Here is a 17,301-nt window from a genome sequence, read left to right as displayed (position 1 = left end):
CCTGGCCCCCCAAGACAGCGCGCCCTGGCACCGGAGAAGAGCTCAGGGACCCGAGGACCGGATCAAGGACAAAAGGCACCCCAAACGCAGAGGGGCCTCCCTGCGCGGCGCCTGGCCCGAGCCGGGAAGCCCGCGTTTCCCCGCCCGCAGCTGGCAGGCCCCCGCGGAGGCGCCTCCGCGGCGACCGCTTCAGCTCGGGGCACCGCCGCCGCCGCCGCCGGCCCAGGCCGGCCCAGAGGCCGAAACCGGGCCCGAAGCGCCATCTAGCGCCCGCCGCGCGCCACTCCCCCATTGTTCCTCCCGGGACTCGAGCCCGGCCCCCCGTCGGGGGGCAATTTACCGGGGTAAAAGGGGGCGGGAGGGGGGCAGGGATCGCGAGAACATAAAACCAGGAAAACGTGAGCTAGTCCGAGCTGCAGGGGGAAATTCTAATGGACAGCTTTACATCTGGAGATATGACGGCTAGGACCGTCGCGGGAGGGAGCGGAGAGCAGGCTTTTAAGGGGAGAGCGCTCCACAGCCCAGGCGAGGCTGCTCCAGACCGGGAGCGAGGGATGCAAAACTCAGCTGGTCACGGGGTTCGGGCTCCCCGCTCCTGCTAACGCCCCGAGACGAGCGCATTCCCCGGGGGAGCCGGGGGCCCGGGGGCGGGGCCGGGGGGTCTCCTTTATTGCTTTATAAAACCAAACTCGCCCAGCCAAGAGCGACCTGGCCCCCGGCCCCGCCATCGCGCTACGAGGAGGAGCTCCCCCGAACCCTCCGGTGAAGCGGGGCTACTCCTCCCCCCGGTCCGGGAGGCCCGGGCGGGGTCACCCGGGCGGGGTCCGGGGAGGGGCTGGGGCAGGAGGCGGGGTGTGAGTGGGTGTGTGCGGGGGGCGGAGGGCTGATGCAATCCTGATAAGAAATGCTCGGGAGTCGCGGGCACCCACCCGCCGGGCGGGTAAGACGCGCTATATAAGGTCGCTGGCCTGGAGCCACCGCGCCGTCGGAGCAGGAGCGCTGAGCGCCCAGGCGCCCGGAGCGCACCGTTGCTCGAGGGACGCACCCCGTCTCGGCACGCACAGCCCTGCTACCGCCCAGCCTCCCGCACCCTCGCCGCCAGAACTGCGCCCCGAGCCCGAGGGAGGTGCCATGCGGAGCGCGCCGAGCCAGTGCGCGGTAACCCGCGCCCTGGTCCTAGCCGGTCTCTGGCTGGCGGCAGCCGGGCGCCCCCTAGCCTTCTCGGACGCGGGGCCTCACGTGCACTACGGCTGGGGTGAGCCCATCCGCCTGCGGCACCTGTACACCGCCGGCCCCCACGGCCTCTCCAGCTGCTTCCTGCGCATCCGAGCCGACGGGGGGGTTGACTGCGCGCGGAGCCAGAGCGCGCACAGTGAGTGCCCACCCGCCCCGGCGCCCCTTCTTCTTCCCTTTACGTCCTGCGGGGACCCTACATCGTGGCGCCTCTGCGTTTTGCTCCCTGCCCGGGGTCCCTGACGGCGCGGGGAGGTGGGGGGTGAGGGCACGGGCACGTGGACCCAGCGCAGCCACGCGTTATCCTTCGCTCGCCACGTTCGGTTCCCGCACACCCCCCCCCCCCCCCCGCTCCCAGGAACCTGGGTGCTCCATTCCCTCCCCAGGGTCCCAGCCTGCACGCGGAGGTGGAGCGGGGAGGGCGTGGGCCCGCGCGCCGACCGCATCCACGTGCTGTGGGCCCAGAGGGTCCCGGCTGCAGCCTCTGCTTCCCTCACGCGCAGGTTTGGTGGAGATCAGGGCAGTCGCTCTGCGGACCGTGGCCATCAAGGGCGTGCACAGCGTCCGGTACCTCTGCATGGGCGCCGACGGCAGGATGCAAGGGCTGGTACGTGTCTCCCCCCGGGGGTACGCGCTGGGGCGCGGGACCTGCACCGGGCCCCAGGCGGAGCCTGGCTGGGAGAGGGGGGCGGTGCGCGCCGAATCGAATCCGGGGTTTCCTCGCTCTCGCCGCCGGGTCCGGCACGGAGCTCGGAAGGGAAGACGGCAAAGGGCCAGATTAATGTAAAGTGCGACTTCTTTTCCACGGAGGCTTCCGGTCCTGGCTAGTGGCCACAGGGCGGACGAGAGCTGCCTTTGCATTTCCAATTGAGCCGCAGGCCGGCCCAGTGGGACAGAGGAAACGCGGGACCCGGCTTGCTTTGATATTAAACAGGGAAACCCACCTCGGGCCTTTGCAGTCTCGGCCTGCGCGTGGGTGGTCCTCGCCTCCGTTTCCTTCCCTAGGCTGAAAAATGAAAGGAAAGAACGAGAAAGGATATTCACAACTTGGATCTTTTTTAAAAAGGCAATCTTCAAATGAGTCAGGAATAAAAAAAAAATCACATCTGGGATTGGGAAGGTTTTCAGCTAATTAGTTTTTATCTGCTACCAGTGTGGTTTCGGCCGACGCCTTGGAATCCCGTTCCAGTGGCGTGTTGGCCCCGGTGTGGGTCACCTGTACTGCAGAGGCTTTGCGGGGAGGGCGCTGGGGGGAACGGGCTGGGAAGGCCCAGGTGACCATCGAGGTCTCGGGGCAGGAAGTGTGCGTTTGCTGGGTCCTGGTCTCTGGGAACAAAGGCGGGGGAGTTCAAAGGGAGCCCGCGCCCCTCCCGCGCCCCCGGGCGCACAGAAGAGGCTGTGTGAGGTCCCGGCCCGGCGCTGGGCCTCAATGCAGCCCCGCTGGGCCGGGGCCTCGGACGCTGGAGCGGGACGGAGGGGGGCGGGGAGGCCGCGCCTCCCGGGATGCCCCCGCCCCCTCCCAGAAAAGATGCAGAGGCCGGGCCTCCCCCGCAGCGCAAATCTTTCTGGTGTCCGCCTTGTTTTGTGGCCCCGAGGCCAGTGTATTCCATCTACACCCAGAGTGCCTGCTTCAGGTTTTATGGCGGAGTCCTGCGGGAAAGGACAAGAGTGGAGGGAAAGAAGGGAGGTGGTCGCTTGCTGAAAGCTGACACCCACTCCAAACCCGCAGTTGCAACTTTTGTTATTGCGACAGTTGGGGGGCGGGGGGTGGGGGGGAGTTGTGGCCGGAGGACCCGGGGGCGCAGATGGGTCCACCCACCATTCAGTCCAAGCTGTTCTGCCTCTTGATCCCTTGTTTTTGTTTTATTTTTATTTTTATTTTTTAAGACAAATTCCGCTTTCTCCAAGAAACTTGAAGTCATTTCATTTTCTGTGCGGAGTAGAGCGTGGGGCGCGAGTTCCGCCCAAAGACCCAGCAGCGTTCGCTTTTCCTTCCCTTGTTTATTTATCGGTTTGCATTTCCCCGACGTCTGCTGGCTCTGTCCCAGTGCACGGGTCAGGGGGGGCCAGGACCTGTTGCTTCATTAGACTTGAGCCTTATCAGCGCCTTATCAGCATCGCACTCACTCACCTGCAGTTCAGCGACCTTTGTAGGCTTGGGCACGAAGGAGACTGGGTGCCTCCCGGGGTTGTTTACCGCCCAGCCCTCCTGGCTCCCCGCCTGGGGCTGTCCTCTGTGTCCCCCACGGGGTAATGACCTTCCCCAGCTTGGCACAGGACTTGGCCCACCGCTGCCTCTCAGCTACCAGGGTTCTGGGACCCCGGGGGCTGCTTTCTGCCCTTCCGGTGGCATTTCCGGCCACCCGCTGGGTGCAGGCTCCGTCTTGGGCCAGGGGGGAGGGGGCTGCCTTTATCCTGATAATCCTGGCAGGCTGCCTGGAAGGCCCTCCCCCTCTGAATGAGGGAGCCCTGATGTTTCCTACCAGGGCATCAGACAAAAAGGCCTCTGGGTCGCCCGCTGTTACTCAGGCCTCAATGGGGAGTAGATGCTTTAACCTGGGCCCCAGGTTGGATTGGGACAGCACACCTAGTTTAACAGTGTCTCCCAAAGTGCCGGTGGGTGCCAGGAACCTCTTGATGTCAATAGTTGTGCATTTAACGGAAAGGGTGAGGGGCCCAGTATACATATCGCACCTCCGATTTTGTGCATATCAGAACAAGACCAAGTTTAAGTGACGTGATTTAGAGAGAGACCCAAAAGACCCATGTAACGTGTATACAGATATTGAGTATATACGTGACACGTATTCCTGAAGTCTATGTGTGTCAAAAGGTTATAAAGGTATATAAAACATCTATATGTATAAGTTTATAAAGTATATATAATATGTTCTATATTTAACATTTACTGTTATAATTGTTCACATTTATTTATTTTTTTTTAAATTTTTTTAGTGTTTATTATTTTGAGGGGAGGGAGACACAGAATCCGAAGCGGGCTCCAGACTCCGAGCCGTCAGCCCAGAGCCCGACGCGGGGCTCGAACTCACAAGCCGTGAGATCGCGACCTGAGCCGAAGTCGGACGCTTGACCGACGGAGCCACCCAGAGGCCCCTGATTTTTCACATTCATATATTAGTACATGCTCACTGTGTATAGTCATTAGTGTAATGCATACCTTAATAATACAAGTATATATTTGCATACATAACCATGGACTTTAGACACCTTCATGCTTTATAGAACCTCTATGTGCAGATCCATACGACCATCACGCAGACAAGTGGAAGTATGCACCACAGGTGCTCGCCTGTGCCCGGTTTCCCTGCTCCTGGGGGGGGCAGCCACGGGTGCTCACGGCTGTCTCTTTTCTCCCCAGCTTCAGTACTCTGCTGGGGACTGTGCCTTCCAAGAGGAGATCCGCCCCGACGGCTACAACGTCTACCGGTCCGAGAAGCACCGTCTCCCCGTCTCTTTGAGTAGTGCCATACAGAGGCAGCTGTACAAGGGCAGAGGGTTTTTGCCCCTGTCCCATTTCTTGCCCATGCTGCCCGGCAGCCCAGCAGAGCCCAGGGACCTCCAGGACCACGTGGAGTCGGAGAGGTTTTCTTCACCCCTGGAAACAGACAGCATGGACCCTTTTGGGATTGCCACCAAAATGGGGCTAGTGAAGAGTCCCAGCTTCCAAAAGTAACTGAGGCTCTGGCCTCCCTCCCTCCCTCCCCCGCCTGTAGAGGCCAGGACCCCAGACCTGGCGTGTTTGCAAAGTGGGTTCCGGCTGTGGCTCCACAAGCACAACCCTGTTCCTTTTAGCTTTAGGAAGAAACGTAGAGAACTTGTACGTAAACAGAGTTTTACATTGGCTGTGCCAGCTCTTAGCGGATAGACTTGTATGATCGTGAGATTGTAAGCCCTCCCGCACCCAGCACCTTCACCATTGCTGGATGATTGGCTGTGGGGCCCTGATACTGCTTGAATATCTCCACTGGCCCGGGAGCTCACTACCTTTGGGAAGGTACTTACTGCCAAGCTGAAACTTCCTGCAGTTCTCCGTCGTCTCCAGCGGGGTGGGGGCGGGGGGGGGGGGCAGCCGGAAGAAAAGACGCCATTTAGAACTCATGTATGGGTGATCAGCTTTGTGAAACCTTGGGTAAATTGGACTCCAGCCACAGGAGAATTGTTGGAAGGTGGCAACTCCAAGGAGGTTCATTGACTCTCTGCAAACCGCCCCCCACCCAGGACAGAACCGACCGCTGGCCCGCCAGGCTTCAGGAACAAGGAGAGCCCACAGGCCGCCTCCAGCCTGGGTAAATCTTGAGAACTCCCTACTAGGGCTGGTTCTGGGACGGATCACCGTCACCAGACTCCTTGGCAATCTGCCCAGGGCACACTGGGAAGTCACTTGCTGCCCCCCGGATGGCCAGCACCCTGCACGAACCCACCGCGTGCCGGGGCTCAGACTGGTTCCCCCGAGTGCACGGCCACCTTGCCACCTGCTCAGAGGGACGGGACGCAAGGACAGTGCCGGCAGCCCTTGCCGTGACGATGCGGGTTTCCACGGGATCCCATGTGCTTGGGTCACGTGGGTTTCCCACGAGCGCCCCTCGGGACGGAAACCCACAGGCCTACCCCCTTCCCGCTCCCACACACGATGCTGTGGCTCTGGTGTTCTCTGCCCCCTTAAGCGCCGTGGGTACGGACCAGAGAGGAGCCCACACCATCTTCTGGGGCTGCTTCCGTTTCCCCAGCCCCGTGCCGGCACCACGACTTGCCGTGCCACGGGACTCGTGCCACGGGACTCGACGGCCTCCCTCCTTAGGCAGACTGGCACATTTCATTCAAAGAGCCAGAGGAGGTTGGACTCGCAGCCCCGGATCTCGGCCAGTCACTTGCAGAAGCAGCCGGGGAGAGGGGGCCTTTTCCCCAGCACTTAGTTTCCCACGCGGTATTTATGAGTAATTTATTTTGTCTGATATGTACATCTCTTTATTTTCTTACTTTATTTATACCGCCCCCCAAGTTGTATTTATGACGTACGTGAGTTTTGTTTTCTACATTAAAGCACAATTTGTACCAGAAGTTGCATTTCGTTAACCACCTGGGTGTCTGTGAGGAAGAGCAGGGGGGCCGGGAAGGGAAGTGATCCTGGCGCTGGGCTCAGAGGACACGCTTCGTGCGCGGGCTACGTTTAAAACTGCACTTTGTATGGGAGCTCCTGGGTCATTGTCACCGTCCCCTAAGCTGAGGCTCGGGTGGGTTGAACAATAGATTAGGTTAAACCCAGAGGTGGAGGCTGGTTGGAGCCGGCTTCCCTTCCTGCCTGGGTGCCAGCCTCCTACAGGTTAGGGCAGCCACGGCATAGGAGTGTGTGTGTGTGTGTGTGTGTGTGTGTGTGTGTTCGTTCAGATGCCGGAAACAAGCCCCAACTAGCAGTGGCCTGACTGTCTCACCCGCAGCATATTGACATTCGTGGCCACAGTATTCTCTGTCGGGGGGGGGGGGGGGGTGCTCCTGAGTGCTTAGATGATGAACAGGGACCCTGGTCTCCAGCCACTAGATGTCAGCAGCAACCCCTCATTAGACAGCCAAAAACTGAAAGCAGTTGGCGGCATGTTTGGGGGCAAAATTCCCCTACTAGCCGTTCATCCTGGAGCAAATCCTCGACCTCTGTGAGCCTCGATTTCCCCACCTGTAAAATGGGACGAGGAGGGGAACGGCCACGTGGTGCCTGATGGGGACAAGGGTCCAGTTCAGTCCTTCAGCCGGGAGTTACTGGGTGGGTTATGTCGGCCGTTGCTGCCATGAAGATCGTGGTTAAAGTCTACCGACGCCTCTCACGCCCCTGGCGAAGGGTCCTCACTCTTGAACGCCTCGTCACGCGACAATGTGGGCTGGACGACGCCCGCTGTGACCAGCAGGTAGCATCGTCTACCCCCTTGTTCCACAGGTGAGGGAGGACAGGACCAGCGAGGGAGGGCACTCATCCGAAGTCGCACAGTCCAGAAGCAGCATGGCAGAAGGGCTGTGGGGTCAGGCCATGAGCCCCCCGCTGTGTCACCTCCAGGAAGTCAGGCCAACCCTCAGGCTGCCTCCTGGTGTGGCTGGTGAGATGAACCACGTCTGCACCGCGGGACTGTTGGGAGAATCGAATGGAATTATGTCTGCAAGACGCCTGGTATACAAGCGGCCCTCGCCAGGACTAGAACTCTGGGCCCTGGACGATGATTTCCACTGGCTCTTAAATCTGGTTGCACGTTGAAATCACCTAGGGAAAAATATGACAGCTAGGCCCCGTCCTCAGAGGTCCTGGTTTAACTGGAATGGGTGTGGCCTGGACATTAGGACTTTGTAAAGCTCCCCGGTGATTCAAATGTGCAGCGGAGGATGAGAGCCACAGGAAGACAGTTTCCATCTGATCCTTTGTGCTCTGGAGACCAATGCTTCAGGGGGAAAATGATGTGGCGTTTCCTCCCTGCAGCACAGCTGACAATAATGAGTAAATGCACAGCTTTGTAAACTAATTCACACTAGAGTGTTGATGGTTGGTACATTTTCACCAACCGGTCTCTGTGGAGGACCGTCCATCCATACGAATGGATGACGTGGGCCCTCTGGCAGGAGACGAGGATTATTTTTCAAGGCTGCCCCCTTGTACTCACCGCCCCCCCCCCCCCCCCCGCCTCTGCTCCACATTCAGGAAGGAGGGTTTGCCTTTTTGCCACATCTCCCTTCCCTGCCTCGGACAGCGTTGTCAAAATTTAGCAAATAAAAACACAGCAGCGTCCCGTTCCATTTGAATTTCAGGCGAGCAACACATTTTTTAGTATAAGTCCGTCCCACGCAGTAGGAGATATACTTACACTAAGAAACGATTCACCGCTCACCTGAAATTCGGATTTAACTGGGCGCCCTGGATCGTACCCAGCAGCCCTCGCTTTAGACCCACCGCACCGAAAGGGGGTCAAATGGCGAGAGAGTCGCGGGGGCAGTTCAATTGGATAAGCCTGTCCAGGGGTGAGAGCCCAGAAGCAGAATCCAGAAGAGTTCTTCCTTTGGGCCGTTTCCCCACCTGTGAAGGGAGGATCCTTAGGTTATGTCACTCTTGGGGGTGACGCGCCTTACTGAACGGCCCCACCTGGCTTCGGGCGTGCTGCAGGGGGGTGGTCGGTGGGGGGGGGGGCGGGAACTGCTTGGCTTTTGGCGTCTTCTCCCCTGGAAACGACAGATGGTCCCCAGCGGCTCCGGGCTTTTCTCTCCTCCTGCACCCTCAGCAGGAATGACAGACGTCCTGTCCCAGCAACAGCTCCTACCAGGGTCCCAGAACCCTTCTGCTGTCCCGAGTTTATTTATTCCCCACCAGATCTCTGCGGCCCGGGTCCCGGGGGGCTCGTATTGGCCAGCCCTGACTCACCCTCCCCGACTGTCCTTCAAGAGAAAGGAGCCTCGTGGCCTAACACGCTTAGCCCTGGCTTCACCAGTCTGATGGCCGCCGTTCCTTTCTGAGGTTCCGAGTCTTTTTCTGTTATTATTTCTTCAGAGAACCCAACTTTGCCGCCCTTTGGAGGCCAGGATGGCAACACCTTGTCCCGATTTCCCCTCCGTCTGGGCCGGGCTGTGTTTCTCCTTCATTCCAGCCTGTCTGCGGAGGAAGGCTGGACTCCAACACTTTCCTCGTCCTCCAGCCCCCCAAAATGTGACCGGATTTGGAGATGGGACCTTTAAACGAGGTGATGAAGGGGGCACCTGGGTGGCTCGGTCGGTGAAGCGTCTGACTTCGGCTCAGGTCACGATCTCATGGTTCATGCGTTCGAGTCCCCTGTCGGGCTCCGGGCTGACGGCTTGGAGCCTGGAGCCCGCTTCAGATTCTGGGTCTCCCTCTCTCTCTGCCCCTCCCCCGCTCACACTCTGTCTCTGTCTCTGTCTCTCTCTCTCTCTCTCTCTCTCTCTCTCTCTCTCTCTCTCAAAGTAAAGAAACATGTAAAAAAAATTAACATAAAAGGTGATTAAGTCATGGGGACCTCATGAGAAGAGAGGGGCAGGACGCACAGGGAGAAGATCCGTCTGTGAGCCGGGGAGAGAGGCCTCCTGAGTGACCCAACCTCGGCCTTCCAGCCTCCAGAACAGAGACAACAAACGAGTGTTCGAGCCTCGCCACATCTATAGCATTTTGTCCCTGGGCTCGTAGCAAACCCCTGTCTGTCTCCATGTGGTCTGTTCGTGAAGACACGGTGAGGGAGTTTGAACCCGCCCCTGCCCCGTCGCTCCCAGAGCGAAGTCTCCCTGAGCAGGTTCCCTGCTTCCCCCCCACCGGGCTCACGGAAGGCCCTGGAAGGTGTTGTGCTGCGTTGCAGGCAAGAGACAGAGTGCCCCGGGGCTCTGGCTCCGAGGCCTGTCTTCGGGACGTGCCCGCACGGTGAGGGCTGGAGGGACACCCAGGTGAGGCGGGCTCCTTTTTGGCCAGGTGGAGAAGGCAAACTCTATTCCTAGGGCCATGGAGGGTCACAGGGGGTCCCCCAGCCCCGGGGATGCAGGTCCCTGGGAAGTGCCATCCGCCGTGGGGTGTAGAACAGAATGGGGGACGTCATCGCCGGAGTCCCCCAGGCCACGTGGGTGGGGTGCGGTCTCTGTGGCAGTCAGGGCTCAGGGACAGCGGGGGGAGAGCGGGGGTCCTGGGAGGAGTCCTCACCGGCCCCAGCTCTGACACCAGCGGCTGACCCCCTGGGCCCTTCGGGGGGGCCCCATCTTCCCGCCTGTTGACTGGGGGTCCTTGGATTCCATTTAGAGGGGTGTGTATTTTTCTTTATTAGCCAAGGTGTGGGCAGGGCCTCACTCCCTCCAGAGGCTGTAGGGGGGAGGATCCTTCCTGCCTCCTCCAGCTTCTGGGGGGCTCCAGGCATCCCTGGGCTGATGGCTGCACCCCTCCGGCCTCTGCCTCTGGCTTCATGTGGCCTCTCTTCAGTGCGTCTCCTTTTCTGCGTTACAATGTGACACCTGCCATTGGATTTAGGGCCCAGGTGGGTAATCCAGAACGATCTCGTCTCAAGATCTTTACATCTGCCACGATACTTTTCCCAACTAAGGTCACATTCTTTGGTTCTGGGGGTTAAGAGGTGGACACATCGTCTTGGGGAGCATCATTCAACCCACAACCGATGGAAAGTTGAGAGGAATTGCCGTGTCGGAAAGGGTAGGCACGTTACGCGTCTTTCCAGAAGCCGCCGGATTGCACTCTCAATTTGTCCAGGGGCAATGCTTATGCACACGTGTGCAGTCAGATCCCTCAGAACCACCGCAACTGTTTACTTTAGGAAGGACGGGGGGCCGACGGTGAGGGCGCCAGGCCTGGAGTTTCACCCACGACCAACACCAGCCCGGGACTGGCAGGGCCCCGGCGGGGTGGGTGTGGGAGAGGCCCGAGGCAGGTTGGGGGTGGGTGGGGGTCACCTCCTTCCTCGTCAGCTGTCCAGCCCTGTGGCTCCTGGGCCCCCAGGTAGCACGGAGGGAGCCCAGGACCAGGTGAAGCCTGGATCCAACACCGGCCCTGGATAAAGCGTCTGAGAGCTGGGGGCAGCTGGGCTCAGACCAGAGCAGGTTGATGGGAGGAGTTCTAGAGTGCTCTCCCTGGGAGACCTGGGACTCGGGGCTCCGCGATCGTGCTCCTCATCGAAGCTGGGTGATGTCAGTCGGCCCAGGTTTCCTTCTCCTTATGTGATCGGAGTGCTCCCAGCTGGACAGGGGCAGTGAGTGGGTCAGGACCTGCTCTAATGGGGGCTGGGCGGCTAGAGGCTGGGGTAGGCGGTAATGGAGGGAGGCCATGTGGTCTGGGGTGGCTTTCACATCTGCCCCTTAGAAGCCACGTGGCCCCCTCGCCCCCAGAGCCTCAGTGTCCACCCTGAGTGATACTGATAACATCCCTCCAGGGCACATTTTTAAGAATTACGAGTGATAACCTAAGAAGAGGTTCTGACACACAGATAAGTGGGTCCTTATCGTCATTATTGTGGCCTGGCTGGGGAAACGGAAGCTCAGGATAAGAATGTTCTAGCCCCGTGAAAGGGCCGCCAGTAGGGATTTCCCGAGCCCGGCGGCAGGTGGCCCGGAGCCGAGCTGGGAGGCGCGGCCCGAAGCGCAACGGCGCCCCCCAGTGGCGGGTGCGCGAACGGCCCGCGCGCGGCCGACTCAGGCCTCCTGCCTGCCAGGGTCCCCGTCCACCTGCCCGGTTACTTTCGCGGAGAACCTCTGATTCTGCACCCCAGGAGAGCGCGGAGGGAGGGGAAGGCTCCTTCCCTTCTTCCACCCGCCGTTAGACACGCGCCTGGAAAACAATACATAAATATACACGTTTATAGATATAAATCTTTATAGTGACAAAAACGAACATATATATGTGTATATCTATGAATATATTTATTGCACTTCCTGCATGCCAGGCACCCATCGTCCCAGCATGCCTGCGAGGCGGGGAGGGGACCAGTATTCTTCCCATTTTACAGATGAGCAAATGGAGGTGAGTCCCACTAATGCCCGGTCGGCGAGACTGAGTTTCAGACGCTGAGAAAAGCTGGTTTCCTCGAGCAGCACCACACGCCCGAGTAGAGGAGGGAACGGAAACGAGGGTCTGGGCATTACTGCTGCAGAGCTCAGAGTGAGTGTGCTCAGGTTTCGGGAGCCCCAGCCTCGCCTCCCGAGGTCACTGTCCCGTTGGGAGGCAGATATTCAGGTCGGGAGATAGAAGAGCTCTCCCAGGCTGGGCAGGGGAGCGAAAGCCCAGAGAGGGGCGCTGGGGCCAGAAGGCCCCTGCAGGCCGTGCTCAAACATGCCAGGCAAACAGGGCCAAGGGGACGTGTGGCCCCTCCTCCCTCCCATGGCCCCGGCGGTGGGGGGGTGGGGCGGTGGGGGGGTGGGGGGGGAGGGGGGGCCTTCCCAGCCAGCCACCTGCCAGCTGAGCTCTTCCGCTCATTCCTTCGACCCCATGTACGGAGCGTCTACGCGCTGCGCTAGACCCTTGGCAAAGTAAGCTTGCAACTTTGGTATCTGCAAAGATTCAGACGTTCGTATTTTCTGTGACACCTTCGCCACCTTTGAAAATCACAGTTTGGGAGACCCCCCTCCTCCTCCTCCTCCTCCCCCAGCCCCGGCCCGGCTCATGCTAGACTCCGTGCAAGTGGGAAGCAGCCAGCCCTTCGGGGCAGAAGCCACTGAGATGTCAGGGTGTCTCTGTCACTCAGCACAACCGAGCCCGAGCTGACACAAGGGTGCGCGGGAGAGGTCGGTCCCCTCCGGGCGGAAGTAAGTACCGCTGCCGGATCTTTGTGCCACTTTACCCCCGATTGTCTCTGCCTCTCCATACGCGTATGACTCTCCCTCTGAGACCGGCCGGCCTTTGAGGACTTCGGGGGGGGCGGGGCCTGCCTGCCCAGACTCTCCTTGTCTCCTCCTTGCATTTGGAAGCACTGGACGTGTCCCCGTGGATCCCAGAGCAGTCAGGAAGATGGAGGGATTCGGAGCTGGGGGGCCTGGGTGGTGAGCTCCGACCCAAATCTCAGAGCGGGGCCCCCCAGGGGTGGAGGCTGACCCCTGCCGGCCAGGGCCCTTCTGTAGGGCGTGAGTGCTCGGGGACGCCTCTTGGTCGCGGGTCACAGCACCAGACCCCCAGTCTCTCTGCATGTCTCCTGGCTTGTAGCTGTCAGAGGCTCCGAGCGGGCAGGTAGAAAACGGCCCTTCCGGCTGGGAACGCACACGGGTGCAGCCGCTGGAGAGAACGGTATGGGGTTTCCGCAAAAAGCTAAAAATAGAACTAACCCGTGATCCAGTTATGGCGCTGCTGGATATTTACCCCTCGAAATACAAAACCGCTATTGCAAAGGGGTACGTGCGCCCCCACGTTTATAGCAGCATTACTTACGATAGCCAAATCATGGGAGCAGCCCAAGTGTCCACTGGCTGATGAATGGGTAAAGAAGACGTGGTATATATACACGATGGAATATTCCTCAGCCATCGAAAAGAATGAAATCTTGCCATTTGCAAGGGCATGGATGCAGCTAGAGAGTATAATGCTAAGCGAAATGAGTCAGACAAAGGCAAATACCATATGATTTCATTCATATGTGGAATTTAAGAAACAAATGAGCAAAGAAAAAGGCAAATCAAGAAACAGACTCCTCATTATAGAGAATAAACTGATGGTCACCAGAGGGAGGTGGGTGGGGGGCATGGGGGGAAACAGGTGAGGGGATTAAGAGTACACTCATCATGGCGGGGGGGGGGGGGTGGGGGGGGGGCGCCTGTGTGGCTCAGTCATTTAAGCGTCAGAATCTTGATTTTGGCTCAGGTCATGATCTCACGGTTTGCGGGTTCGAGCCCCGTGTAGGGTTCTACGCTGTCAGTGGAGCCTGCTTGGGATTCTCTTTCCCTCTCTCTCTGCTTCTCCCCCCACTGTCAAAAAATAAATAAACTTAAAAAAAAAAAACAACCAAATAGGGTCCACTTATCATGACGGGCACCGAGTAACGAATGTATACAATTGTTGAATCACTATATTGTATACGTGAAAATTACATAACGCTTTACGTTAACTATACCAGAATAAAAATAAAAACTTAATAAAAACAATAGTGGGTTAAAAACAAGAAGAAAAAAGAAAACGGTCCTTCTGAGCAGGCTCCCGCGTTTTCTCCTTTGGGGAAGGAACAGAGGGGAATTAGCCGAAGAGCCTGCCAGGACCCAAAGCGTGGATTCTCTGTCTCCTGTCCCAGGGGTCAAACTGGGATTTGAAAGCCTCCAAAATGCCTCTTTTTCCAATTGTGTCTTCCTTTATTTTTGATGAATAAAGAATGAGAGGGAGATTTATTTCCTGGAAGTCGTCGCCTCAATGACTTCCTTTTAAGAATTTGAAACTGCTTTTTTTTCCTTCTGATTATACAAGGCACATTTGCTCCACAACGAAAAGAAAAATCAAACACAGAAACACATCAAGGAGAAGATAAAGATTACTCATCATCTCGTCAACCCATTAGCCAGAAATGAGCACTCCAGCTCTGTAGCGAAGCACAGAATTAATCTGTAACGGGATGAGGACCCTATGCTTGCAGGTTATTATTATTTTTTTAAAGTTTATTTATTTTGAGAGACAGCGCGCTAGTGGGGGAGAGGCAGAGAGAGAGGGAGAGAGAGAGAATCCCAGGCAGGCTCTGCCGTGTCAGCCCAACACGGGGCTCAAACCCACAAACCATGAGACCGTGACCTGAGCCGAAATCAAGATTCTGACGCTTAACCGACTGAGCCACCCAGGTGCCCCTGCAGATTTTGAAACATATATTGAAACTGGCCGAGAGGCCTGAAGTTTTTTTGTTTTTTACTGCCTTGGGAACAAATGACACATTTTGTTTTTATCTCGCTTTTTTTTTTGTCCTAACAAAATGGATGTGTTTCCAGGTTAACAACTGTAAATCTGCACGTTCAGGTTCATTTTGCTTAGTTTTGCAGGCTGGCGAATATTTTGCTGCAGATATAGGTAAAATTAAAAAAAAATCAATTCCAGTAAGCGAATACTTTTCAATGAACTTGGATGAATTTCGTTTTTCTCTTTACTTATATTGACTTGGTTCCGTTTGAGCCTGAACAAGAATACGTGAAACGTTACAATTTTTTAGAGTGTGTTTTACTTGTTAATACGGTGGATTCCCAGGAGTTGATTATACTATCCCCTTGATACTCTTGTTATAAATTAAATATTTAATAATAGTGTTTTGAAGCCAGTAGAATTAATATAATCAAGGCAAGAAAGTTCTACACCTTTGAAAACCTTTTTAGTTTTCATTATACCTAAACAAATTTATGAATTCTTATTCCATTCAATTAAATGGAGAAATTTCAGTTCCTAAGAGCTACCCAAACAAATATCACGTTTTCTAAAAAACTCAAAAACATAACAGGGAGAAATATTAATTCAGAGTATTTCTACCTACTTTTTAATGGGTTCAGGTATTGAAAAGGACACCAAATTTGAAACTTATTTAAGAATTTTGAGGGACACCTGGGTGGCTCAGTCAGTTAAGCATCCGACTTTGGCTCAGGTCATGATCTCATGGTTCCTGGGTTCCAGCCCTGTGTCAGGTTCTGTGCTGACAACTCAGAGCCTGGAGCCTGCTTCGGATTCTGTGTCTCCCTCTCTCTCTGCTCCTCCCCAGCTCACTCTCTGTCTCTCTCACAAAAAGAAATAAACATTTTAAAAGATTTTTAAAAATCAGCTGAAGATAATCCTTATTAAAAAGAAGAATTTTGAAGTAAATTATTTGTACTTGAAAATTGCCTTTTTCTACCTTTGAGGCCATGTTTTAAAAGTCTTGTCCTTGTTTGAAAATGAAGCTACTTGTGAACAAGTACTGAAAATCCAAGGTAACAGGGGTGCCTGGGTGGCTCAGTGGGGTAAGTGTTTGACTCTTAATTTTGGCTCAGGTCAGGATCTCACAATTCGAGGGTTCAAGCCCCGCATCGGAGCCTGCTTGGGATTCTCTGTCTCCCTCTCTCTCTCTCTCTCTCTCTCAAAAATAAATAAATCAACATAAAAAAAAAAAAAAAGAAAAGAAAATCTAAGACGACATAACCAATCTCTGACCCTTTAATGTTAAAACAGTCTGGGTTCAAGACAGTATTTTAGGAACATAACCATGGAACACAGTGGGGGAAGATCTCTCCAAAGTTGTTTTTTTTTTTTTCTTTTTTTTCCCCCCAAACAATAGTTTGAATCAAATTGTGTTGTTTCTGTAGCACATATAATCTTTCAAAGCTGTATAAAATCATTTAAAAGTTTGAAATGAAGATTCATACCGTTCTGTATACGACTTTATGTCCACAGATTTTATTCTGTAATTGGTCTCTTCCTCATCACGTATTCTTTTCCCATGGCAAAAAATATAGTTTATTTCATTTTCTTTCAGCTGATGAGGTTTATGTTCAAAAAACCTATTTTATGTATGTAACAATGAAAGAACCACTCCCTTATTTGGGACATATTTGTAATATAAAGTTTTATTACTCATTAATAGGCAGGGAGAAGGATATTAAATTGTATGTGTATTGCCATTTTCACCTGAAAATTCGAAGAAAATAATGTAACAAAATTAGGAAGAATTAATTGGCGGCCAGCGTGCTGGGAGAGTGGATTTATTTGCTTGCTTGTTTTGTCCCTTTTCCTACATCCCAAATGTTTTGTGGTTTTATTTGCTGATAAAAAAAAAAAAAAAACCTAAAAATGAAAAGATATTTAAAGAACAAACTCATTTCGTCTTCTGAAAATCATAGTTCATGGGGCTCTCTTAATGCTCTTAAGACTTATGTTCACTGTGCAACCACGGACACTCAGAAAAAAATATAAAAGAGGATATTTAAAAATTACCGTAACTCCAAAATCTAGATCTAGTCCCTGTGAACATTTTGGTGGTGTGCTTTCATTCTTTTTAAAAGGAGAATTGCTTAATGTAATTGGGATTGGAGGATACGTGGAATTCTTTTTCCCCCCGTGAACCTCAGGAGCATTTTCCATGACCTCACTTTCGCTTCCAACATTATTTCTGGCGGCCGCTGGAGTCGTCACGGTGCTGCGGGGAACATCAGTGCGCGTCCTGGAGGCGAAGTGACAAGGTCTCGGGCACAGACCCCCCGTTCTCCACACTGCCCGACCAGTGGGTTCCGCCCTCAAGCCCTGCGCCCGTTGCTTCCCCATTTTAGTTTCCCTTAGTCATGACGTTCATGAGACACACACCTCTGGATTGTTCCTTAGCTTTTAACGCTATCGCCACTTTGGGCATGCACGGATTTGCATTCTCACGGAGTGAAATATACTGCTTTTCCCTTTAGGATTTCCTCCACGGCTCCGGCGTAGAAACTGCAACGGAGTCGCGCCCCACCCAGAACGCGAAGCCTTGGGGCGCGAAGGGGCCGCTGGACCTCGCCGGCCCCGGCCCCGCCCTCCCGCGGCCGGCGCGCATGCGTCCTGGCGCCCCGGGCGCCGGCTGGGCCCTCCCGCGTGCCGTCCTTACCCGGCGTGCCCCGCGCCGCCGTCCC

The 17,301-nt window shown here is 55.5% G+C and overlaps 1 protein-coding gene across 1 annotated transcript; it reads left to right on the top strand.

Moving 5' to 3' along the window:
- Positions 1–952: 952 nt before the first annotated feature.
- On the top strand, positions 953–5,310 carry FGF19 (fibroblast growth factor 19). The gene is made up of 3 exons (XM_058689962.1): positions 953–1,372; positions 1,737–1,840; positions 4,613–5,310. The coding sequence occupies exons 1-3, from the start codon at positions 1,132–1,134 to the stop codon at positions 4,925–4,927; spliced, it is 660 nt and encodes a 219-aa protein (XP_058545945.1). The 5' UTR covers positions 953–1,131; the 3' UTR covers positions 4,928–5,310.
- The last annotated feature ends 11,991 nt before the right edge of the window (positions 5,311–17,301 follow it).

Source organism: Neofelis nebulosa, chromosome 10 (assembly GCF_028018385.1).
Source record: "Neofelis nebulosa isolate mNeoNeb1 chromosome 10, mNeoNeb1.pri, whole genome shotgun sequence".
NCBI classification, from domain to species: Eukaryota; Metazoa; Chordata; class Mammalia; order Carnivora; family Felidae; genus Neofelis; species Neofelis nebulosa.
This window is presented reverse-complemented; position numbering and strand designations above follow the sequence as displayed.

What these genes read in the sequence shown, in the direction of transcription:
- FGF19 (XM_058689962.1), top strand. Translation starts at nt 1,132, where the DNA reads ATGCGGAGCGCGCCGAGCCAGTGCGCGGTAACCCGCGCCCTGGTCCTA. An exon ending in GCGGAGCCAGAGCGCGCACA is followed by an intron (nt 1,373 to 1,736) that starts GTGAGTGCCCAC and finishes CCTCACGCGCAG; the next exon opens with GTTTGGTGGAGATCAGGGCA. An exon ending in ACGGCAGGATGCAAGGGCTG is followed by an intron (nt 1,841 to 4,612) that starts GTACGTGTCTCC and finishes TTTTCTCCCCAG; the next exon opens with CTTCAGTACTCTGCTGGGGA.